This window comes from Stegastes partitus, unplaced genomic scaffold (genome assembly GCF_000690725.1).
Source record: "Stegastes partitus isolate 25-593 unplaced genomic scaffold, Stegastes_partitus-1.0.2 Scaffold1412, whole genome shotgun sequence".
Classification (NCBI taxonomy): domain Eukaryota; kingdom Metazoa; phylum Chordata; class Actinopteri; family Pomacentridae; genus Stegastes; species Stegastes partitus.
The window spans coordinates 75,523-99,747 of record NW_007579143.1 but is presented as its reverse complement, the minus strand read 5'-3'; the positions used below and the strand labels follow the sequence as shown (position 1 = coordinate 99,747).

General features: G+C 41.1%; 1 protein-coding gene across 1 annotated transcript in view; it reads left to right on the top strand.

Annotated features, from left to right (window-relative positions):
- Positions 1–23,875, top strand: part of neo1a (neogenin 1a) — a gene marked incomplete at its 5' end in the record, with an annotated part of 101,244 nt that extends 77,369 nt beyond the window's left edge. The window contains 12 exons of the mRNA XM_008299405.1: positions 4,501–4,676; positions 10,726–10,864; positions 12,216–12,323; positions 12,669–12,863; positions 15,025–15,090; positions 16,404–16,539; positions 17,645–17,889; positions 18,350–18,442; positions 18,805–18,975; positions 21,176–21,463; positions 22,235–22,371; positions 23,102–23,875. Of these exons, the coding sequence (XP_008297627.1) occupies positions 4,501–4,676; positions 10,726–10,864; positions 12,216–12,323; positions 12,669–12,863; positions 15,025–15,090; positions 16,404–16,539; positions 17,645–17,889; positions 18,350–18,442; positions 18,805–18,975; positions 21,176–21,463; positions 22,235–22,371; positions 23,102–23,188 (1,841 nt within the window). The remainder of the gene's footprint in view (positions 1–4,500; positions 4,677–10,725; positions 10,865–12,215; positions 12,324–12,668; positions 12,864–15,024; positions 15,091–16,403; positions 16,540–17,644; positions 17,890–18,349; positions 18,443–18,804; positions 18,976–21,175; positions 21,464–22,234; positions 22,372–23,101) is intronic.
- Positions 23,876–24,225: the final 350 nt, after the last annotated feature.

Here is a 24,225-nt window from a genome sequence, read left to right as displayed (position 1 = left end):
AGAGAAGAATAGTCGACATAACCGCAGGAAACAAAGAGTCGATCTCACGTAAACAGAGGAGAGCATCCAAATGTCATAACTCCTATTTCATATTCAGTTATAGTCCCCCTTATTAATGAAGAAGCCTAACTATTAATGACAGGTTCTCTGCTGTCACATGCTGTTAAAACATTTCAATTAATGTATGTGACTTTATTGATCACCAATAATCAACGTCAGCATCATATTGGGCGATCCCTGGTCCTGATTATTAGAATACAGGAGCTTCAGATATTCTGACTGAAGGATAGTTTAATGCCGAGTGTAGAAGCTGCTGCTGTTAGTGTGTCCACCAGAGAGCCAATTTTAAGGGAGCCTTACTCAAAATGTTTGTTAATGTAATGTTAGAGTTGTGGAATTTTGTAAATATCATGCTCTGATATCCGGCATTGGTTGGACTCTATGAATGAAACTGAATATGAACAATCCTGTTCATCTGCCAGCCACACAATCACATAAATCTTCAAGACCCAGATCAAAAGCTTGTAAACAATTAGAAGAACAAGTGAAGCTCTGGTCCTGATAATTAGAATACAGGAGCTTCTCAGATGTTGGAATATTCAGATATTCTGTGCTGACTGTGATGATTCGAGGTAATGAGGCGGAAGCTGCTGCTGTTCACTGAAGAGCAGGAACGAGTTTTTCATAACCGACTTTTTAAAGGAGCCTCATAGTACGTGTCCACGTTTTTACATGCAATGCATCGCACCACTTCACAACATCACACACCTAATGGACGTGTCACTTGCAGGCCAATAGGTGGTGTGACGATGAGCGCCTACCTTCACCAAAAACCAAAAGTCCTGTAGGGGTGTCGGACCAACATGGCGGCTTTCTCTTTAGCTACGAAAACAAATCAGCGAAAAATATTTCTGAAAACATTTGAGGAAAGAAATTTTAGTTTACCAGCTAGTTTTGAGGTTTTCCGAAAGTTTCGCCTCATTTGCATAAAGCATCCGAGACCTGAACTTTATGCAAATGAGGCGCCGCAGCTAGCAGGCAACACAACACGACGCTACCAGAATGCAAGTGTTAAAGTGATGAACCCTGTGAAAATTACTGTTGTATAAAGTTGTGGGATATCCGTAAACGAAGGTGAACATGGACACAATAGCACAGTTCTCTAAGCCTCAGATCACAGCCCTGTTAACAATTAGAAGTAGACGCGAAGCCCCCCAACCGGTGACAGATGATCTGAAAGTGCCAGTCAGACTGAGTTCACACAGCGCTGTGTGACAGAGTCAGAAGACACCCAGCCTCTGCTCCCTGGGGTGTCCCAGGATGTGGTCTGCACACGCCTCCTCTCCCATGCAGCCTCCCGCCTCCCCGCTCAGCCTTGATCACGCCGGTTTGTCTCTGCAGCAGCGATATTTTGCACCGCCGAGCTTTAGAGGGGTGGGATGCTGGATGACATGAATCACGTCAACATGCTTGGAGGGGGGGGGGAGGAGGAGGTGGCAGCAGCCTAAGTGTATGCACACACACACACACACACAGACACAGCAACACACTGTCATACTGTACACTTCTCTCCATGACGCTCCCGCTTCCTCACATCCTCCACACACACTCATGCATAACGCTGCAGACCCCCTGTGGTGGCTTTGGCAACCCTTCGTCAGATCCAAACGTTTCCTCTCAAAGCAGAACCAAAGCCCACCACCATCGTCTGCCGCTGAATCCTCGGGGGCGCGTTCCCTTCCTGCCAGTTTGTTCAAGTCGGGATTAAAAAGACGAGCTGACCTACATAGTACTTTTACTTTTATAAAAAAAATAAAAAAAACTTGGTAAGAACTTGGTGAACTTAGGCTGAGAGTACGCTACATTGAATGCTTCATAATAACATGACGTCTTAACTGAAAAGCAGGAAAATGAAGTATTTAACCTCCATTGTATCGATAGAAACGCGTTTTTTTTCCTACAAGGACAAGTCGGCCTCTCTCCTGCAGCCAGTTCTCCTTCTAAATACTGAAGAGTGAATTCTTCGAGGCTGGGTAAAGAAAAAGCAGCCCACATGCCACTCCAAAACCTCAGGGCCCTCTCCACAACCACATCCAGTCTTCATCACGCTCACACCGGCTCTCCGGCTCAGTCTGGGGAATATAATGAGGGCAGCTGTGCACAAAGAGGTGTCAAACGGAGCGAGGTGGAGAGCCGAGGACCAACAAGTGTCATCATGGGTGACTGGCCAAAGCTTTTTCCTGCAATCTCAACCAAACCAAGGACGGGAGCGCAGAAACCAGGAGGCCATCTTGAAGTGTTTATCCTTCAGCGTGTTGGCCAGCAGCAGCAGCAGCAGCAGCTCTTTGCCTCTTCCAGACATAAACTCGCTTCGCTTTATGAGGTGTGATGGGCAGAAACCCTGCAGCTCGTATAAACACTGTCACTGTTACATGAACAGACAATTAAGAAACAGGTCGCCGTTATGCAACACGCTAAATGTTGTTTACTATAAGTGCTAAGCTGTGTGTTGTCTGGATATCTTAAAGGTGAATAGCACCAAAACTCAAACTTAAATCCAGTAAATATTGAATATATAGACAATTTACAGTTTTTCTTATTTACATCTACGTCTAGTTTTATTAGTTTTATTGAATTAATATGAATGTTTGCAACACTGTAAGAAAGCGATGAGTTTTCACTTCTTTTCCTAATGAATTAGCCAAAATAAACATTTAAATCATATAATTCTACTTTACAGTGCCAATAAAAAGTATACGTCCTTCTTGGAAGTTTACTTTTTTATCCTTTCAACAATGAATCATGATAAATTCAATTTGGCTTTTTTGGACAAGAATTTCTCCCCATAAAAGACTCTTTCATGTCAAAGTGAGAACAGATTTCTACAAACTTAAGTTAATTACCTAAAAATATAAACTGTAAAGTAAGTGGCTGACCTAATTCAAAACCAGCCAATTGGTGCTGGAAGTCACACAGTTATTAAAATAGAGATTATCTGAGCGCAGTTAATGTGTCTCTGTGATTGCTGTAGTTACGATTAAAGGTGCATCTGCTAAATCCTGACTTAGAGGAGGGCTCATTCTTATGCAGTCACTTATCTTACATTTTATATTTTTAATTAATTGACATTTAAATTGACACATTTCTTGGCAGAAATCTGTTTTCAGAGTCTTTTTTTGTAACTTCTTGTCAAAAAAAGCCAAATTATATTCACCATGATTCAATGTGATGTACTGTATTTTTAGAATATAGATTGAAAAAGATTTAAATTGCTGCTCTTTGGATACAATCAAGACATAAGAACATAATATCGTAGGCCTTAATGTAAAGCATAATTTTAAAAGAGCTGCCTGTTTCATGTTGTTTAGTTTTTTAAAGGAACATTAATTATAATTCCTGTAGAGGTGAAATTCATCATCATTACATTGTGATGCTACAAAAGGTATTAAAGTCGTGGACAGGTTAGATAATGAGACAGAATATTAATTTTATACAGGACGTTATTTGGTGCTTATTAAATGTGCAACAGGCAAAGCAGCACACAGTACAGGAGAGGGACAACTACGCTTCATTGTTAGTTTTTTATACGTCTTTTAAGGGATTATATGCTCAGACTGTCGCTGTGGGACCGACACGTGTTCGTCATTATCTAGTACGGATTCAAAGTGCGACTGAGGGAATGAAAGTGTGACAGTCCAGCCTTTCACCAGCAGCCTTTTTTCCCTCTTTTTGAGCCTCAGAACAGAAGCAGCACATGATATACTGTATATACAGTACAGATCCACAGCCTCTCCGCCTGCAGGCTCCACTTTCAAAAGCCTCAATTTTCTCTCTACAGTTTTCAAGAACATAATGTCGACATCGCTCTGTGAAGAGGGGGAGATATTCCCTCTCGCTGAGCCTTCATCCGCCTTACATTAAAATGTTGTGAAAAGCCCCGCGATGTAAACATTCGTAAACAGCGCTTTCCCTCTTTGAAAAGTTAATGTGCAACTTTGAAATGTCGGGTTGTGGGTATCTGCTTCCACTCTAGTTTTCCATTTACTGTAATCTATTTTCCTTATGAATAGAGTATCTCTGCCTCTTTCTCTCTCTCTGTAGTAGCTACTGATAGAGCGCCACATACTGAGCAGTAGCTTCTCTATAGATTTGTCCTATTGTAGAGGTCAGTGTCTGTTTTTCTAATAGAATCTTCTCTCTCTTTCTTTTCACCCTTCCCAATCCCATCCTTGTTGCACTTCCATCACCTTTTTTTCCCCTCCTCCCTCATTATCATCCTTCAATTTTTAACGCATTAACCATATTTTTTTTTCCTCCTCTGCGTCCCTCCCTGCATCCCGTTGTGTCTGATTCCATCACGCTTGTCGTTGTTTTTTTTGTTTTTTTTAATTTTGGTCATTTTAATTTGTGTGCATGCATGCGGGTTTACTGCCTGATGTGCAGACCCCATAGACCCCGATGTTGACCTGTACGAACTGTTCCATGCTCCGTACACCCCAGTCCCAGACCCCATGCCCATGATGCCACCCGTGGGGGTTCAGGCCTCTGTGCTGAGCCACGACACCATCAAGGTGACCTGGGCCGACAACTCGCTGCCCAAGAGCCAAAAGATCACAGATAACCGCTACTACACGGTGCGATGGAAGACCAACATCCCTGCCAACACTAAAGTGAAGGTAAGAGGTTCTTCCTTGACAATCACTTCCTGCTTATATGTGTGTTTGTTCAATTTAGGAAGCCTAAAATATTTCTGATTTTAATATTTAGGGGGATTTTTCCAACAAAGAAACCATTTTAAGCCAGTTTCCAAATGACCACAAGTGTTGCCAGTGCTGGGAAAAAAATGTGGCTCTATTAAAATGAGAATCAGACATACTTTATGAATGTCATAGGGGAAGTTGCTCCTGTTCAAATCTTAGAAATGTAAGCAGTTTTAAAAAATACAAGTTAAACTTGAGTAGAAAAATATGTTTTAAAAATATACATATAAGTAGGAAAGTATGCGCTTAAAATGTAAACATGTAAATTGTACTTCATAATAAGTATGCAGTCTTCATACAACACACAGATATTTAACTATTTACATTTTTACAGCCTTTGCAGAGTGGCCGTTTTATCACACATTATTACTAAAAAGATGCTTCACCATGTTGAATTTATCTTATCAATAAAGACTAGATGTTTTGCTGCGTAAGGCTGTACACGCCCTGCAGTTCAGCAGAGTTAAGTGGAAAGTTCATGAATTTTTTGTCACGTGATTATTGGTTGCAGCCGAGTCACTAATGGCTTTATAGTTCTGCCAAGTAGTGCAGAACTGTTGTTTTTTACAGAATCTGTTGAGCCCCAACTGGTTTTTTTTCCAACTAATTTTTAAATGAGACATGTAGCATAGCAGGATTTTGATGAAATGCGACCATTTTAAGCTTAGATTTGATCAAGTTTTCTGATGAAACAGCATGTTACAGATGGACCAACGGAAAGGTCCACATCTGACTATTCTCACTATTTTTACAGTTTCTCTTGATGGAACAGGGTGTAACTTTGTCGTTTTTTATTTTCTTTTATTTCATTTAAAATACAACATGCCTTTCAAACCAGAGGATTAAACTTAGAATGAGTTGGACGTATTGGTAGACCTTTTTTTTTCATGCTTAGCTCAGCACTTTTGAGCTGAACTAACTGGTTTACCTCTCGGTGTAATCCACTCGAGAACAACTCAAATTGTTTCACTGTGGTCAACCTTTAGTGATACGCTTTCATTTAATATAACAAGAATTCAGTGTGTCTTCGTGCGGTGGGACTTTGTGCATTCCTTCAGGCCTGCACTTACCACAGAGATGTATTGATGTGCTGGAAATATAAAGTAATGTCATATGAGGGTGTATAATGAAATATTCCCACAGCAGCTCCTGAGCTTAGGGGCAGCACACTGCTGCTATTTGTTCCACAGTAATAATCTACTTTCATTCAACTTTCAACGCACCATAAGGAGAAAGAGATGCTCTGCGCTTTTATGTTTTTAACTGAGGAATCCTGACTCTTAATATTGTTTTATGTGGAGTTAGCAACAGTTCACAGGATCAAGTATTACCAGTGTGCTCTCTTTTTAACAGCTGGATAGCGACTAACAGCCAAATAGAGTCATGTTCTTTTAATAAAGAAGTCTGTCAGTAATTGGCTTTTTTGCATCTTGCCATGAGCAACTGCAATCTGATTTCATGCTGTGCGGAGTGAAAATAGGCGTCGATGCTGTGAAGTTGGAGGTGCGTGGTTCCATTACTCGCTGAAATATTAAAAACCGATCCCCTCTCAGAAAATATGTCGCATTTGTACACAAAACTGTTGCGTTTCCTGTGGCTGCTGTTTGTTTCTTGCCAGATGAAAACTAGCAGCAGCGGGAAATATGTGGTTTGCATTAGCAGCAACAGTTCTGGTGCTGCTGTAGGAGGCTGAACGGTAAACAGTGAGGCCGGATTATCTGCATGTATTGTTTCCTGTGAATCGCTGCGGTGTGGGTGGGCGTTTGAATCCAGCAGCGTTAATGACTGATACTGAAACTAACAAAGGACACCGTTACGCTGGATCAATCAAACTTAAAGAGCAACTTGCAGACTGATGACGATCGTTTGAAAAGTTAACGTCTGATTTTATGTTTAAAGGCCAAACTTCAGATGGAGAAGTAGACATTCTGAGCACTTCTTTTTGAATTTTTTCTCAGTGTCACATTACATCGCAGCCTATCGAGTCCACACTTTTCCTAACTGCTACTTAGCAAACTACTAACAAATCAGCTTTTGTGCAGACTTCACTTTTATCTGGACGTTAATTCACTAGTGTCACCGACCTGCAAGTTGCTCTTAAATTTCTGCTCTTTTGTACGAGTGCAGTTCAGAAACTGACAAGCTGATTATACAATTTTAGAAAATGATTTTTATTTTTTTATTTTTTTAAGAGCGATGAGGAACAGAGAGGTGGAGAAATGTATACGGAGTTCAGCATGAAAATGTGTAAGAATTTGAAATTAAATCACTTTTTTTTTCAACCTTCTGAACTCCCCAAGATGGCAGATTTGAAATCCTGTTATCTTTGGAAAAAAAATAGTAATTCAATTACTGGTCAGAGCTGGATTGTTCATCAAACCACTCGTATGTGAAGGAGCAGCTCCATCTAAAAACTCAACTAAGTCTAAGTTTAAAAGTATCATATTTCCTTAAAATTTATTCAACATGTCTCATTTAATAATTTCAATAATAATCAACCAAAAAAAAAGCATTTGTACAAACCTGTTTGTATAAAAACCAAAAAATTCTGCGCTTCTTAGAGCAACCTTGAAGCCATTAGTGACTCAGCTGCGACCAGTTGTTACTTGACAAAAATTCAGGGACTTTTCAGCTGAACTGAAGGCAGTGCTTCCACTGTGGTAAAGAACCTGTAGTATTTAGAGTCACCTTTTTATCCAGCACTGTTGACACCTGAGAGCGCTTCAAAAAATGTTGATTGTAGGTTTTTTCAATTTTTGCAAAACAAGTAATCAAAGAAATGTTGTTGTATTTGTTTTTTATGATTAATCGCATCATATCTTTGTCACACTAAGACTATTCTAGTTCTTTCTACCTTCAGTCATGGTTGTGCTGTTTCCATGGAGGTGCAGGACTTTATATTGCAAAGAAAAAGGGGGGGAAATGGGATAGGAGCAGGGGGAAAAAAATCCCCAAAACTGCTTGGGTATTGGTAGATCCTTAGATTTGACAAGTTGAAAATGTAATGATGTAAAATGATTAAAAGGATTTGTAGCTGAATGATCGGTTATTGAATTACAATCCTAAACACGATCATTGCTGTTCGTTCTTGTTCGGTGAAAGTGCAGCTGCGGATCATTGCGGAGGATCAGTGTCATCCACATGCGAAGCTCGTGTCGTTCTCAGCGAAGAGTTAAAAATATTTGCGGTGACAGTGAGCCGAGCCTGAAACAAGGTGTTTGAGATGCAGCTTCTGATTCCTGACCCGCAGCTCAATTATGGTGATTACTCATCTCCAAACAACGGCTGATGTGTGCCTTGTTGTTCTCATGCATGTGTGCAAACCTGTGACCGAGCAGGAGCTTCGATAAAGGCCTGCGTTTTCTGATAAATTATTCAACAAGGACAAGACAAACTGAGAACCAGAAGAAGAGGGTGTAGATCTGACGGTGCATTCTACACACAGCCGACTCGGTAGTCAGGTCTTGTGCGGGATGCTGCCACGCTGCTCTTTCTGTCGGTCGCCGGCCTCGACACGCACGAGCTCCAAGCTGCTATTTATCTGAAGAGATTTCTGATTTATGATGCCACAGATTCATTACCAGAAGTGAATCTGCACCGCTCAGCCTGCTGCCATGACTCGATGCTCAAATTGGTTTGATTCTCGCTCTGTGACAGTAATTAAGGAGTCGCACGGGCTCATTATGTTTCTGTCCCATTAACGAAATCCAATATATTAACAAGTCTATTAGAGAGGCTCTGAAAACGACATCTTGTACATCCTGTTGTATTTATGTAAGCGACGCTGTACCGGAGCGGGGCGAGCAACAGGAACGCCTTCACCTTAATGCCTCTCTTGGAGCGAGGCGAGCCAGACAGGCTTGTACATTATTGAAGGGATGACTGCTCTCAAACCGGCTGCATGTTTCCAAAGAACACAGTGTTTTCTTCTCCTATCCTACTGCCCTCCATTTGACAGCCCCCGAAGGAGATCTGCACTTTTGTCATAGCACGCAACGTTATAGATAGGACGCCTGCAAACCTCACTACTGCTGCTTCATTTCCCACCAAGCTAAAGCTTTTTTTTTCCGTCAGTCCAAGCTGGCTGCGATCAACGTGAACGGTTACATAACTCTTGGTTTTTTAATTTGATGACTGTTAACTATTAAGGCGTTGGTGTGGTGTTTTGTTCTGCTTACAGCTGGTTTAGAACGGCTGCACTCTCTGTGTGGCGCTGAACGTCCAGATGTCAGTTCATTAGGTACCAAACGAACGCTAATGCAGCCCCGCAGCAAAACGCCACCTTCATGAGGGTTTTAATGTTGGGTTCTTGTTGGAAGTGTTTTATAAAAGCTGCAGTTTGTGGTCCTGTTGAGCCGCGTTTCATTATTCAGAGAGGTGCATCTGCTCTTTAGCCTGCTTTCACTGAGATAAGATACACAAAGTACATATAGGGTGAACAAAATAATAGGAAATCTTTATATATAGGGTGTATATATACAAAATACTCAACGTTCTTTTCAGCTCTGTACAACTAAACTACATCCTTCAAATGAACTGTGCGGTTAAATTTACACCACACAAAACTCCACTCACAAGATATGACTTATTTTATTGCAGGACTGTTGCATTAGACAGCATTAGTTTTAAACAGCTGGAGCTACTAAAAGTGTTTATCAGACAAACACGCTCATCAGAAATGTAAAAGATTCTGGTTGCACTCATTGATCAGTACGTAATGTAACCTGAACTCCGCCAGACATTCAGGCTGGTATTTATTTTTAGAGCTACTATGATTAGTCTCGCTTTTATGAGTCTTCAGTAACAATTTTTATAATGTAATAACAGTTTAAATAATTTATAATAATAATAATAACTTTATTTTAATAGCGCAGTTCGTAAACCAAGTGCTGCTCAAAGTGCTTTGCATCGATATCTAGTGTTTTTTGTGTTTTAATGTCATGTAAAGTACTTTTGTTGGTCCAGTTTTGAAATGTTCTACAGAAATAAAGTTTGTTATTATAGTTTATTATCTTATAAAGGCTTGCTTTTCTGTAGTTTTATGTAATTTAGTCGTATCAGACCTATTTAGTATTTTTATGTTGTATTTTATTGACTGTATTTTATCACTATTATTTTTCCATGTATATTTTTACTCGCTTTTATTGATGTAAAGCACTTTGAGTTGCTGTATTAATATTATAAGTGCTACTTAAACTGTTACTCCGTTAGAAAAACAGTTGCCGTTCACTGAAGACTCATATAAACGAGACTAATTATAGTAGCTCTAAAAATAATGACCAGTCTGAACGTCTGGCAGAGTTTAGGTTGCATTACGCGCTGATCAATGAGTGGAACCAGAATCTTTAACGTCTCTGATGAGCATGTGCGTCTAAAATACACTCAGCTGTCACTTTATTGGCTCCACCTCTCTAAAACTGCAGGCTAGCAATATGTCACACTGAAAATGTCAAGTTTTGTCTTTGGATCGTGCTGTCGGGCGGCGCTGTTAGTTTTTGAAGTAAATTATCCGTTTTTATCTCAGTGCTCGTCTCCCTGAGTGCAAAAAAACATGCCGCCGTCAGTATTTCGAGTGAACCCCAAAGTTGCATGTTTCGCTTAGCTCCACCCACGATGACTGTGATTGGTTTACAGAAATATGAACAAGCCATTAGTGTTTATTTCCCACTTATAGCAGGATGATCGTGAGTCCATTGTGTTCTACAGAATGAGCTAACAAAGCAAGACTAAGCAAAACAAGGCATTTTTAAACACCACCTTGGTCTCAAAGCAATTGCGATTACCATATTTTTCAATTTGTAGACTAAAATTATACTAAATAAACATAGAACATCATCAGCAGACAAACTGATTCATATCATTAATTGATTGTCATAGTGGACAGAACACTCTCAACTTCCAGCCATCACACAAACTGAACCATTGCTTAATATTTGTTGTGTTTGTTTGCGTGTCCCCCCCCCAGATGGCCAACACCACCAGCCTGAACCACATGGTGACGGGTCTGAAGCCCAACACGCTGTACGAGTTCTCCGTCATGGTGACCAAAAGCCGGCGCACCAGCACGTGGAGCATGACGGCGCAGGGCACCACCTTCGAGACCAGTAGGAGCAGCACAAACACACAAACACTGACGACAACCGTGCCTGAACACACAGAAACACAAAAACATAAAGCGACAACACCTGCAGTGTGACGAGCCCCTGGCTGGCCGGGAGTAACGTTTGACTTTTTGCAGCCCAAATGGAAGAAGGGGACTCGCCTGGGGAGTATCAAGCAGTGACTGCACAGTATAATATAGGCCCAATGCCCTGACAGGTATTTATCAGTAGATGTTAACTCCAAGTGGAACCTGCAGCAAATTTGGTGATTGCTGACAATAATTTCAGCTCTGCTCTGCTGTTAGTTGGACTAACCGCGCTTCCCTGCAAAATGCGCAATCAAGACTAATTCGGAAACAATAAACGTAATGATAATGATACCAGCAATGCAGTTCTGTGTTCAAATGAACGGTTTGTTCACGTCTTTCTCCTTGATTTGCAGACCCATGGCCAGGTGTCTCAGCTTGAGGAGCCACAAACCAAGACCTGACTCTTTTATGGGTTCCGGCTAATAGAACAAAACACATTCTGTTTGGTTTATTGTTCATTTACTGACTCGTTGCTATAAACTAGGGCGGGCGCACGCTCTTGTGACCTTTTGTTTGGCACAATATCTGCACGATGACAATAAATGATTACCGCTTCCCCCGAACAAGCTGGATTAAACAAATGAATTGACTGTATCGGTGTTAAAATTACTCATTGTGTCACTATGCCAACATACACTTACTTTACATCCATCTCCCGTCCTGTATTGAAACTATACAATCCCCTGTGTATTTGCTCAAGGCTCCTGCATTTGCTGCATAGCTAATAGTTATTAAAATTTGCAAGCCTGGAAGCTGTCAGCGCCCATACTTCATTGTAACGCGTTCTTGCCGAGCTAAAGGATGCTTCAGAATTAACCTGACATTAAAACCAAAAAAGTAATTTTCTTCCACAGAGATGCGTTATTGGAGATTTATTGGTCTTTTAACGAGAAGTGGAGCTTCTTAATTTCAGAAAAGAGAAAGGAAGAGTTTTTTTTTTACTTCAGCCCAGCCAGGGGTTTGTCTCACAAGTGAGCAAGTGGATGTGCAAGGTCATAAACAGACACACACGTACTTATATATACAATATAACCTGACACATGCAAGTAATAGGCTATGGATCATTGTTTTAGTGCATTACGGACACTTTTTAACATAAAAAGTAAACTTGTGACACACACACAGTTTATATATATTCTACAGTAAAGAAAAAATAGTAGTCAGTCCACTATCTTTTACATTTAAACTACATAAACCATGTACTATCATGACCCTTCATCTGACTTCTTCATCAACACAACAAATGTTCTTTCTGCCCGTCACAGTTCCCAGCTCCTCCCCGAAAGACGTGACTGTGGTGAGCAAAGAGAACAAACCTCGCACCATAATCGTCAACTGGCAGCCTCCCTCCGAAGCCAACGGAAAAATCACTGGTGAGTCTCTGTTGTGTGCCGCACGTGTTGCGGTTTGCAGATTCCTGACTTGTTTTTCAATTTTCACTGTTAAAACCTTTTTTCTAGCAGTTCCCTCCACTAAACGCAGAGTAATGAAATCACAATTAAGCCGAGCATTGATCTACACAGAGAGAATATGTGTGTAAACTGCCCAAAGAAAATGGACTTTTTAGAGTTTTTTTTGCAGCGCTGGTTAGAGAGGAACCTCCATCTCCATCTGATCACTTAAACGCTCATGTAAACCGCATAAATCCAATAAAGAGTGTGATACACGACTCTTAATGTGCTTAAAGCTACCGAATCCTAAACAATCCTTCTTTGCAGGCTACATCATCTACTACAGCACAGATGTGAACGCTGAGGTCCACGATTGGGTCATTGAGCCAGTGGTGGGAAACCGGCTGACGCACCAGATCCAGGAGCTGACGCTGGACACCACCTACTACTTCAAGATCCAGGCCCGGAACTCAAAGGGGATGGGCCCCATGTCTGAGGCCGTGCACTTCCGCACTCCAAAGAGTAAGTTTGCATGATGGGATGGAGGCCGAGATCGGAGACGGCGTCCTGCAGATCGACAGTTCACTTGAAAAGAGAAAAACTTAGGATCTACTTCTTGTGGAGTATTTGGTGAAGAAGTTAAAAATCTTGCAACTAAAGAGCCACATAGGTATTGTAGGAGTTTCAAATCTTTAAGAAGAGAAAGAAACATATGCTAGATGTGTAAATCGACAGCTTCCTAAAACAGCATACCTGCTGTAACAGCATCCTTAGATGATAAGACAATCACACAATGTGTCCAAAAGGGGTAAAAGTTATCCAAAATGACTTCAAATGTGTCCAAAATTACTAAAATGATCAAAAATAACTTTAGACCTGTCATAAATTATACAAAAATGTCTAAAATTACTTGAAATAGTCACAAATTATGCAAATTGTCTAAAATAATTTAAAAGTCGAGAGAGGATAAGAAAAGCCAAGATAAGATAATCCTGACTTGATCCTTTATTGATCCAACAGCGCAGAACTTTGCAGTGTTACAACAGTAGCGCAAAAAATGTAGGGGCATCCGTTAAAAATATAAAATTTACCTTTGTGCTGTTGATATTATACATATTCTAGATTGTCAGAGCTTTGGGTTTGTTAGTTGTGAAATTATTTTGCCTTCAAGTGTCTGAAAGTCGACAAATGTAGTTTTGAGATTTTACTTTAACTGACACAACAAATGTCCACAAATAGTTACAACAAACTGGTGACAAATCAAAGGAAAACACAACATAATGTATCTTGTTAAGGTGTTGCACCACCAGAACCTCTTCAGTGCACCTCAGTATTGATTCTCCAAAGTATCTGGAACCCTAACTGGATTGATGAACACCTTTCTTGTGTGTTTTGATGACGGTGGTGGAGAGACATCTGTCCAGAATCTCCTGTAGGAGCTCAGTTTGGTTGAGATCTTGTGACTGCAAAGGTCATAACATATGATTCATTATTATTTTTATGCTCATCAAACCATTCAGTGCTCTATAGATGGGAGCTTTGTCGTCCTGGAAGAGACCCACTTTCATGAGGGTTGAAATTATTCGTCACAGGAATAATTCTATTGCAGTGATGCTTCCTTCTAAGGGAGATAAACGGACCCAAACCATGTCAGCAAAATGCCTCCGACAGTCCAACAGAACCAGCAGATATACTCGCTGCAGGGGTCAGAGGTTCAGCGTTTTCCTTTAATTTGTCATCCGTTTGTTGTATCTTCAAAATGAGATCTGACAGAACTTCCTGTTATCACATCGTAAATCAAAGTCTTAGATTGATGTTGCTCTCCAAGATTAGATTTTCCCTCGATGGGCCGTTCCTGGCTTAAATGAATTTCCTACTAAACTACAAATTTGCCTTGTGAGAAAATCCCTGGAGAGCTGAGACGGCGATGCTTCCCGAGCTTTGTTGATTGGTTCTGGATGACCCAATTACTGCATCAAATCTGCATCTAGTCTACGCGTACAGAGAAACCTAAACAAACAGGTTCAGTTTGGAGGTTTTACATGCACCTTACTTGAATATTTTAATGTGGCTGTATTCCTTTGGGGTTTTATTTTCTCTGGGGATCTTGAGTAAAATATTTGAGGACTTAAAATCAATATTATTTTGAAGGTAGAGAGCTGGTTAAAAGTATATTTAGATGCTTTGCTCTTATTATCTGCTTGGCTGTGTCTGTAGCACACTCAGCTGTTTGGTTTTCTCACTATTTTTCATCCTTGTAGTTGCGCCCCTCTCCTCCTCCTCCTCCTCCTCCTCACTATCCCCATCTCTCGCTTTATTTCAGTCTCCCTTGCTGCTCTTTTCAGCTAACCAGTTTTTTGCTTTTTATTGTCTCTCCCTCCCTGCTCTCCTTTGGCCTGTTAAGCTGAGTCCTCTGACAAAATGGCTAATGACCAAGGTAAACTCCCTCTCCACACTTTATCACTGCTTACTGCACCACCACTGTGTCTCGTCTTTCGAAGGATTTTCCATCTTCTGGGCTGATGAAAACTTGGGCTGCATGTCTGGCAAAAATCTTGTCTGTGCCTGTGTACATTTTCTGATTATTATGTATTTCATGAAGGTGTGAAAGACGCATAAATGTGACGGGGGAAGAAGCCATTAAAATCACCTTTTTTCAACTATTTTTTCTGTTTCGAATCAGCTTCAAATCCACCAAAGCCAGGACCTCCGGGACACCATCCACCAGTGGACCCTGGGATGCCACTTGGTAAGATTTTAATCCCACCACTCTTCTTTAATAGAAAGTCCTGCTCAGCTTATCAGTCAGACACTTCAACAAATAAAATCAGGATCTGGCTCCTGTCTCCCAAAAGCATTGTAAAGATGATCATTAAATCCAGCCTTCTCTAACTGAAGAAGCTCTAAGAAGTGATTGTAGGTTAATGAGATATCAGTTACAGGTGGCTAACGGCATCTCAGAATGTAGTTGTAGCTGCAGAAATAGCCACAAACTATGAGTTTTATTTTATATAGCATTTGGTGTAAAATACATGATGTTTAAAATAGAAAATGAAACTACATTATCACAAACACATGCTATAAATACATTCTTTGGATGACATTCAACAATTTTTTTTTTTTTAGCAAAATCTATTCCAGAATCTTGCTGTTTTGACTCTAAACTTAAGTGCAAATGATCCAAAATGATTTAGAATTTATCCAAAATTGGTCAAAATCATCTAAAATACCTTGAAACATGGTCAGAGTTACTCAGAATATGTTAATTGGCATAAAACCTAACCACAATTTGCCCAAATACCTAAAAATTTGTCCAAAATGAGTAAAAATTCTACAAAATTATTATTATATAAATAATAATAGATAAATTATTATTATCTTCTCATCCACAATTACTAAAAATTGTCTAAAATTACTTGAAATATGTCAAGAAACATGACACAATTTATCCAAAATGAGTAAAAAATTGTCCTAAATCACCTAAAACTTGTCTGAAATTACTTTTTGTCCAAAATAACTTCAAACTTGTCCAAAGCAACAGTTTGTCTAAAATGAGTAAAAATTGTCCAAAAGGAGTTAAAACCTGTCCAAAATGAGTAGAACATTGCTCTAAATGTTGTAAACCTTGTCTCAAATTACTCATCATTTGACCAGAGCAAGTAAAATTTGTCCAAAACAACTTAAAACTGTAGCTATAAAATGAAAAACAGTGCAAAATTGTGGAACAAGGGTAGTACTGGGGCCATAAGACAGTTCCTGTGCCCAGAATGTTGAAAACCTTATTTATTTATTTTTTGTTTGTGTTTTTTGTAGGGACAATACAGTTTCACATAGTTCCAATACAGAATCTTACAAACAGTACAAAAAAAATAATCATGACAAAATACATGAATTGTGATGCATTAGGGAATAAAATGGATCCATGTGGCTCCTTATTATTATTGTATGTAGATGCTGCAGAGCTCTCTTGGGAATGACTCTCCAGTTTCTTCAAAGATGTATTCATACAAGTATTATTTTATAAACGCATTTAGTCTAATCCAGTTTTTTTCTGCTCTCGAGGTAAACCAGGGGTCGGAAGCGGTGAAAATCACATCCTGGTCATCGTCATCATCATCTCAGTGGGAGCCTTCACCATCATCGTGGTGGTGGTGGGAGCCTTCCTGTGCACACGGCGGACCACGTCCCACCAGAAGAAGTAAGAGGCGTTGAGAACGTCTAACCCGACTACCACCCTCCCTGAATTACTCTAACACCACGTAATACTCAATACGTGTGAGAAAAGCAGCATCGAGGACCTTGAGTCCACTTGTGGAGTTATTGTACGTCACTCAGAGCAGTTTACAAGAAGCCAAACTGGTCTCAAAGTCAACTTAACATTCTTTACGATGCCCAACCCAGATTTCACAAAAGTCAGATTATCACCTGATGCTCACATCCTGTCATGAGCTGCATCGCCACGTTTTGTATAATCATCCTCACAGTCTTTTTTATTATTATTAAACTGAAACCACATACACATAACAGCCACTTTATTAAGCACGCCTCATGAAATCTAATCCAGCTCTGCCATAAATTCGACTGTAATGAAGCTTCTATATGTTCACATTTTGTTGACGCTGCCATAAAGGTGGTAATTTTGCTTTATATTTTTTATGTAAAGTAGATAGAATAGATACTACTACTGCCTTGAACTGCATTATATTTAAAAGTGTTCTTAGTATTTTGTCCATCATGTTAACATAAATGAGTGGGGTAATATATAGTCGTATTAGGAACACTTTTAGATATAATGCAGCCCAGTGCACCTCAGTAATAAACATACAGTAGAACGATCCCCTTTTTTGACAACAAGAGGTTAGAATTTCTAGCAGAGCTGTTGGATTTCACAGGAGTAATTATTGTCACAGAACATCCTTATCAAAGCTTCATTACAGACTTCACATACTGAGCATCTGTTTCATGTGTCACAAGATCTAATTGACCCACATTGCCTTTTCTCATGTGCATGTATCACCAGTACAGATTATTATTTCACTCTCTTAAATAATCACTATGTCTTAGCTTCTGTGGTTGCTTATTTCAGCATGCATATTGAAAATGTCCTGCTTCAATGCACAGTTTATTATACTTTCCAACAGAGGTTCAATCACACTTTTACCTTCATCTCTTCAATCCTCCGTGCTCCTTTTCTAAAACACATCTTCGCCTGCAGCTCGGCTTCCCTCCCTCCTCTACTCTTCCTTCCCTCTGTAAATGAGCGCAGCGTTTCACCGTCAGCTCTGTGTTCTCTCCTCCCGCAGAAAGCGAGCCGCCTCAAAGTCCTCAAACGGCTCCCACAAGTACAAGGGAAACTCCAAAGACCTGAAGCCGCCCGATCTTTGGATCCACCACGAGAGGCTGGAGCTGAAACCCATGGACAAGTCGCCGGAGCCCAACCCAGTCATGACCGAGACGCCGATCCCTCGCACGTCGCAGGACATCACGCCGGCCGACAGCGGCCTGGAGAGCAACCCCCACCTGCAGCAGAGGCGCAACTCCTACCGTGGTCAGTCATGCCCAAGGGGGGGAGACGACTTACAATTTGATGTTTTGGGAATGAGATCAAAAGGAAATGTCACCGTCTGTGCCGGAGCAAACGGCTTAAGTTTGGCTGGCAGATGGGAAACTACATTCTGAGAGCTTGAGTAAGAAAACAGCTGAAATGAGCTTCAGGTTTGGAGTCCTGAAGATACTGAGATGGTGATGGTTGTCTTTGCTGTTGTTTATCACGCTAAACATTTCATGCCGTTTTCACTCATTCCCTGTCATGATGCTGCAACTTACTGCAAGTTCAGTGAATCCACTCAGTCCAATCAGTTCATAACAAAAGTAAGCTAATAGTGATATTTAGAAATGCAATCACAACCCAGTGGTGTCAAATTGATTGAGGTGGATCGTTCACACACAAAAAAACAAAACAGAGTAGCAGCTCTTTCTGATTGGCTGGTTTCCACCGTACCTTTTAGGCCACGAATCAGAGGACAGCATGTCTACACTAGCAGGCCGACGAGGGATGAGGCCTAAAATGATGATGCCTTTTGACGCGCAGCCGCCTCAGCGTAAGTGTGTGTGAGTGTGTGGTTTGTGAGTTTGCAAGCAGCAGATTTGGAGAAAATTTGGAAAATTAGAGCACCAGGATTTCAAATACACCTTATGGTACTGCTAATGTAGAGAACAACTCCATTTCATGCTTCTCATAAAATGTTCATTCACATTTGTTTTCTGAATATCTTCCTTACTGAGTTTGCTGATTGAGTAACGTACAGAGATTGTTGATTTTATTTTTTTATGTCAGAAAGCTGCATGTGTGTATCTCTCTAGTAAAACCCTCACATCCTTCATCATTATTTCGCCTGGTAAACATCTCATCTTGTGTGTGTGTGTTGTGCGTTTGTGTTTCCATGTCCATTTCCACCCGCAGCTGTGATTAGTGCTCACCCCATCCATTCCCTTGATAACCATCACCACCATTATCACATGGGCAGCCTGGCGTCGCCGACACGCAGCTACCTCTACCACCAGGGCAGCGGGCACCCTCGCCCTCACGCCTGTGCCACCCCCATCTCCCATCTAGACAGGGTGGACTCCACAGGTGAGACTCGGAGGAGGACAGGGCAGCCTTACCTCACGGTCATTTTACATTCACATGCCGCCGCCATCTTATTGCGTTCATATTTTAGTTTTGCATAGTGTTACTAACTCTTCCTCTCTGGCCTTCCTGTATTCTGAAATTATTTCCCTATGCTCTCTATTACTCACCTCAACTTTTACCAAATTCATGTTTTTTAGCAGGAATGCAGGCAGATGGGGTAAAGACACAGCATTTTCTTTTTATTTGAATTAGAGAGCAAGCTATTACAATTCCAAAGCATGCAGCCTTGTTTATGTGTTGTTTTTAAGGACCTTATTACTTTTCCAATATTACATTTCTTGGAGAGTTTACTGTTTGTAATTATCTTCACATCACTTCATAAAAAAAGAGTAAAAAGAAAAGTAGATTGAGAGAGCCAGATGCATCTATTTACAGGTAAGTTCAAGTAATATCAGACAGACTTTATGGGTCTACTTGTTCCAGATCTGATAAAAAACTTATCTTTTTGCACTCTTATGGAAAATGTCAACTTTTCCACGATGTACACTTCATGTACAATCCATCCCTAAATGGTGGATGGTTCTACTTTTAACCTGTCAGTAATATACTGAGTAATTACTTGTCATTAACAATCTTAATTTTCAAACGTCTTTCTGTGTTTGTTTCTGGAATGCCCAGCCTGGTAGATAAAGTCACTGTTTGCTCATTTTTGTCCACCCACCTGCCTGTCTGAGTTGCTGCTCTGCAGTAATTAGGTCAGGACTGTAGACTTCTGTGTCCAGCTATCGATGCGTGTGAGGCGTTTAGGGAACATTGGTAAATTGCAGCGTCTGCATGTGAGGCATTTTGGGGACATCTTTAAATAGCTTCAGAAAACAACCTGGGTTAGACTCTCCCCTCTAAATTGCTTGCACATCGGTCATGCCACGTCAGCAACACCTGCAAGTAAATTCTCTATTATGGGAAACACTGAGATATGATTGAACAACCAACATTATGCATTTAATTTATTGCAAAGGGTGCAGCTAAGGCATGGCTGGGAACAGAGCTTTTGCTGTCAGAGAATCAATATTCAGAATTGAAACATTAAAAAAGCAAGAAACTCATTCTGCGAGGAATCAGAAATGATAATGAAACTAAGCTTATAGCAAAGGCAAAGGAAGAGCTGCCTTTTGCTAACTTTAAGTCTGAGATCTTCCTTGTGAAAAGTAGGTTCCTCAGGACTGTTGTGACAAGTTCTGTGCCTTTAAATGTGCACTAATATCCTGGTCATGATCAGATTTTTGCACTGTCCTGCTTATGTGTTGGTTTCATAAACCTGGACAGAGCGTTATCAGGCTTTTGACCTGGATGTGTTATCGAAAACCATGATGCTGCGGGATGTAAACACCTTATTCAGGTTGTTTCTCTGCTTACAAAGATTTCAGCAGCTGATATGGCAAAAAAAATTACACATGACAGATGTTCAGAAAACCGAGAAGTCGGGATGCTGACATGTTTACATGCACATAAATTAAAGAACGAGTACCACTGAGGGTTATTACCACTAGACTAGTTGGATGGGCCAGAAACACAGAATGTAAATGTGCATAGGAGGACTGAAACTAACAGTCTGTCTGTTTTTATCATCAGAATAATCTGCCAGTTATTTTTTTTTTGATCAACTGTTTGGTCTGTGTAATTTATGGAATAATAGTTGCCACAGTATGATGTATTTAAGTGGTCTATTTAGTCTCGTCCAAAACTCAAACCTAAACTGGAATAGTCGTCTTTGCAGAGAAAAATACCTGAACTCTTTATGCACACATAAGTTTTTCTAATATTGGCAGCGTCTCACTGCTGTTTCCATGTCCACCCCCTCCACTCTTCCTGCCAACTGGAGTCGGCCATCTATATTTATTGATTGCTCACATTAGGAGGCTGTAACAAATGAAATATTGGCTTTAAAGATGAATTATCAAATTTGTTAACAGCTTCTGACTAAGCCGTTCAGCTGTAGTGGAAAAATGCTGATACAGCGATGTAGGAAGTTTTCTTGTATTTGTAGGTAATCGTCTGTAGTAATGTTCTTTACATCAGAACTTCTTCCACTAAATATGTATGAAGCCGGTTTGCAGCCGCTGTCCTTAGAAACCAGTTTTCAGCCTGTTAACCCATCTGCTCACTGCTCGTCCTCCCCCCCTCTGCCTCCCCCCTCCAGAGTCCGTGAGGAACACCCCCAGCTCGGAGCCCCTACCTCCGGCCACCGCCTCCTCCCAGGCCTCCTGCCCCTCTGAGATCCTGGCCGACCCCGAGGGCAGCTACCACGGCTCCACCACCACGGAGGAGGAGCCCAGCTACTCCAGCAACCTGCCGCCGCACCGCTCAGCGCACCCCCACGCCCACGCCCACCCGCTCAAGAGCTTCGCCGTTCCCGCCATCCCGGCCACCAGCCACCCGTCATACGAGTCGCCCGCCCTGCCCAGCACTCCCCTGCTCGCTCAGACCGGTGAGAACTGGCAGCAAACACGCAGTTAAGCTGAGGCTGAATCACAAACAAGGCTCCTGACTGTGTTTACCTCAGATTTGTTAAAAAGCAGCTTCTACGGTTCATCCTCATTTTGTTTTCAGAGTTAACCCTCTGAGCCACCAAACCCAGCAGCAGGCTTAAAAGGCATGTTATATTTTTAGGATTAGCAGAATGACGCCATTTATCAGAGCCAGAAACTGTAAAAACAGAAGGAATTGCCAGATTTTCCACTCCTTAGCATTTCTAGAACCATTGATGTGGTCCATTGATAAACCAAATCTAAGCTTAAATTCACAATATTTCATCAAAATCACAGCCATTCATAGCTGTAGTTTTTTCTTTTTCATGATTTATGGCATTACAACTTTGTCATACTGCACAGAAGACGTGTTAGAGTTCTCTCTGCTTCTAGCCATGGTTGTCCTGTTTCCGTAAAGGTGCAGGACTTTATATAGCAGTGAAAAAAAAAGAGCCACCTGGAAGTAAAAATGTGACAGGAGCAAATAAAACACTCGTTCAGACGGTCAAGTTAACATTGACTCACCTTTCTGCGAGTCTGTGAGCTGAAAACATTTTTAAGACTGAGCCTGGGATCAAGGATTTGCTCAAATAAAATAACATGACCTGAGGATTACGCACCAAACTGTGTATTCAGTCACACTTGCAGATTTCAATTCAGCTCATGTCAAGGTGCGTTCATGTGTCGCCTTCACTGACTGTAGAGCTTTTATGTGACTTTTTCTCTCTCAGGGCCTCCGACTCACCCCCACGTCGTAAAAACAGCCTCCATTGGAACACTAGGAAGGACACGAACACCGATGGCCGTCACCGTGCCCAACGCCCCTGATGTGCCGGAGACCAGCAAGATGCTGGAAGATGTAGACAGCGTGAGTATAGCGCCCCACACTGGCTGCGCTTAGCATTGCAGTCCTTTTTTTTCTTCCAGGCCTAATGTGATTGATATATTTATCCAGTGTTGTCTTTTTAAAGTTACACCGATCACACATTCCTTCCAAAATCCATGTCAGATTTTTTTCTTTGGGCACTGGATTGTACAGTTACTTTCAGCTGGACATTGGTTTTAACCACAGTTTCTGTTTGTTCTTTCTCTCTTTTTTATTCTTTCCACCTTCAATCTCACCATTTTTTCGTGTCGGCTGCTTTTCGATCAATTCATTTAACTCTTAACAACCGATCTTAACAAAACCAAAAAAAAAAAACCCATAACTGGAATGATTTTGTGTTTTTATGCCATCGATGTGTCATTATTTTTAATCCACGCCTCCCTCCTTTTATTGGCTGTTGATCTCGTGTTGAATGTCGGCTTCCTGGTGTGTTTTTTTTTTTTTTTTGCTTTTCGTCTGCTTCCTCTTTCTCAGTTTCTTCAGTCCCATTGACCCATCCTCCTCCCCCCAACCCCAGCTCGCCTCACCTCACCCATACGACTCCCCCCCCCTAGTCCTCCGTGAAGGATCCCTGACTGACCCTCTCCTCCTTTTCCTTTTCCTCTCTTCCTTCCTTCCCTTCCTCCTCCTCCTCCTCCTCCTCCAGGTGCTTGCCTCCCTCCCCCCCTGTCCCTCCCCCGCCCCTCGCAGTAACCCTGTTCCTCTCCCCCAGAGCTACGAGCCCGACGAGCTGACCGAGGAGATGGCCCACCTCGAGGGCCTGATGAAGGACCTGAACGCCATCACCACAGCGCCATGAGCACGCACTCGCACCGACACACGAAACAAACGCACCCTCTCTCGTCAGCCCGCACACACGTATCCAGAAACACTTCAAAAATCAAACACACCCAAACATTCTGGAGCCAGGAAAGCCGGTGGACACTAAAAAAAATGGCTTCTTGCGCCCCGAGAAAAAAAAACTCTCACATCCCCCACTTTGCAGAGATAAAAACAAACAAAAAAATCAACAAAAAAAAATCAACAAAAAAACAACAACCTCCAGACTGAAACTTAGGAACTTTTTTCGGCTTACCTTGCTCAGTCTCAGGAAGGAGATCGCCATGAGAGGGAAGAAAAAGTGAGACGCTTCATCTTTATAATGAAGAATCATTCTCAGAGACAATGAACTTTGAAAACATTGGTCGCTTTTCAACCGGAAGATTGTGAATTTCTTTCTTTTTTTTGTTTTTTTTTTTTTTCCTCAGCAAAAAATCTGTTACGGTAGGTTTTTTGTGCCGAACGCTCGCTCAAGACGGTTGATTCAGTGTCAAAATGGAGAAAGTCCAAAAATATGCTGGTTTTTTTTGATGTTGGTGCTCGAAGGCGGCACGGTCTACACACAGTGTTTGTTTGATTAGTGTTTTCTTTGTGCATTTTGTATATCTATTGGGCCGTTTCAGTGAAGTGAACATTGGATTTCAGCCCCTCCTTTACAAGCCTACATTATTCATAAACGTTGTCATTTTTATTTGATTTTTTTTGCTTTTACCCCCTTGTGTCATATATTGTGCCATGACTTTTTATTATTTTCTATGTTATTGTATTATTTTTTTACACACATATCCTTATAAACATGTACATATGTTGTGTTATTTTTTTTTTTCTTAAACTGCCTCATTCTTTTTTGATGTTTCCCGTTGTTTCATTTATTATTATTTGGGATGAAAGTGGGATGACGAATGAGTCCTGAAGCTCAGTTTTCATATCAACAGGGGAGAGAGAAGCCGGACGTGTTTCTACAGTACATTCTTCTCTGGTATTGTGTTGCCCTCTTTGTACATTAAAGTGTTTTTT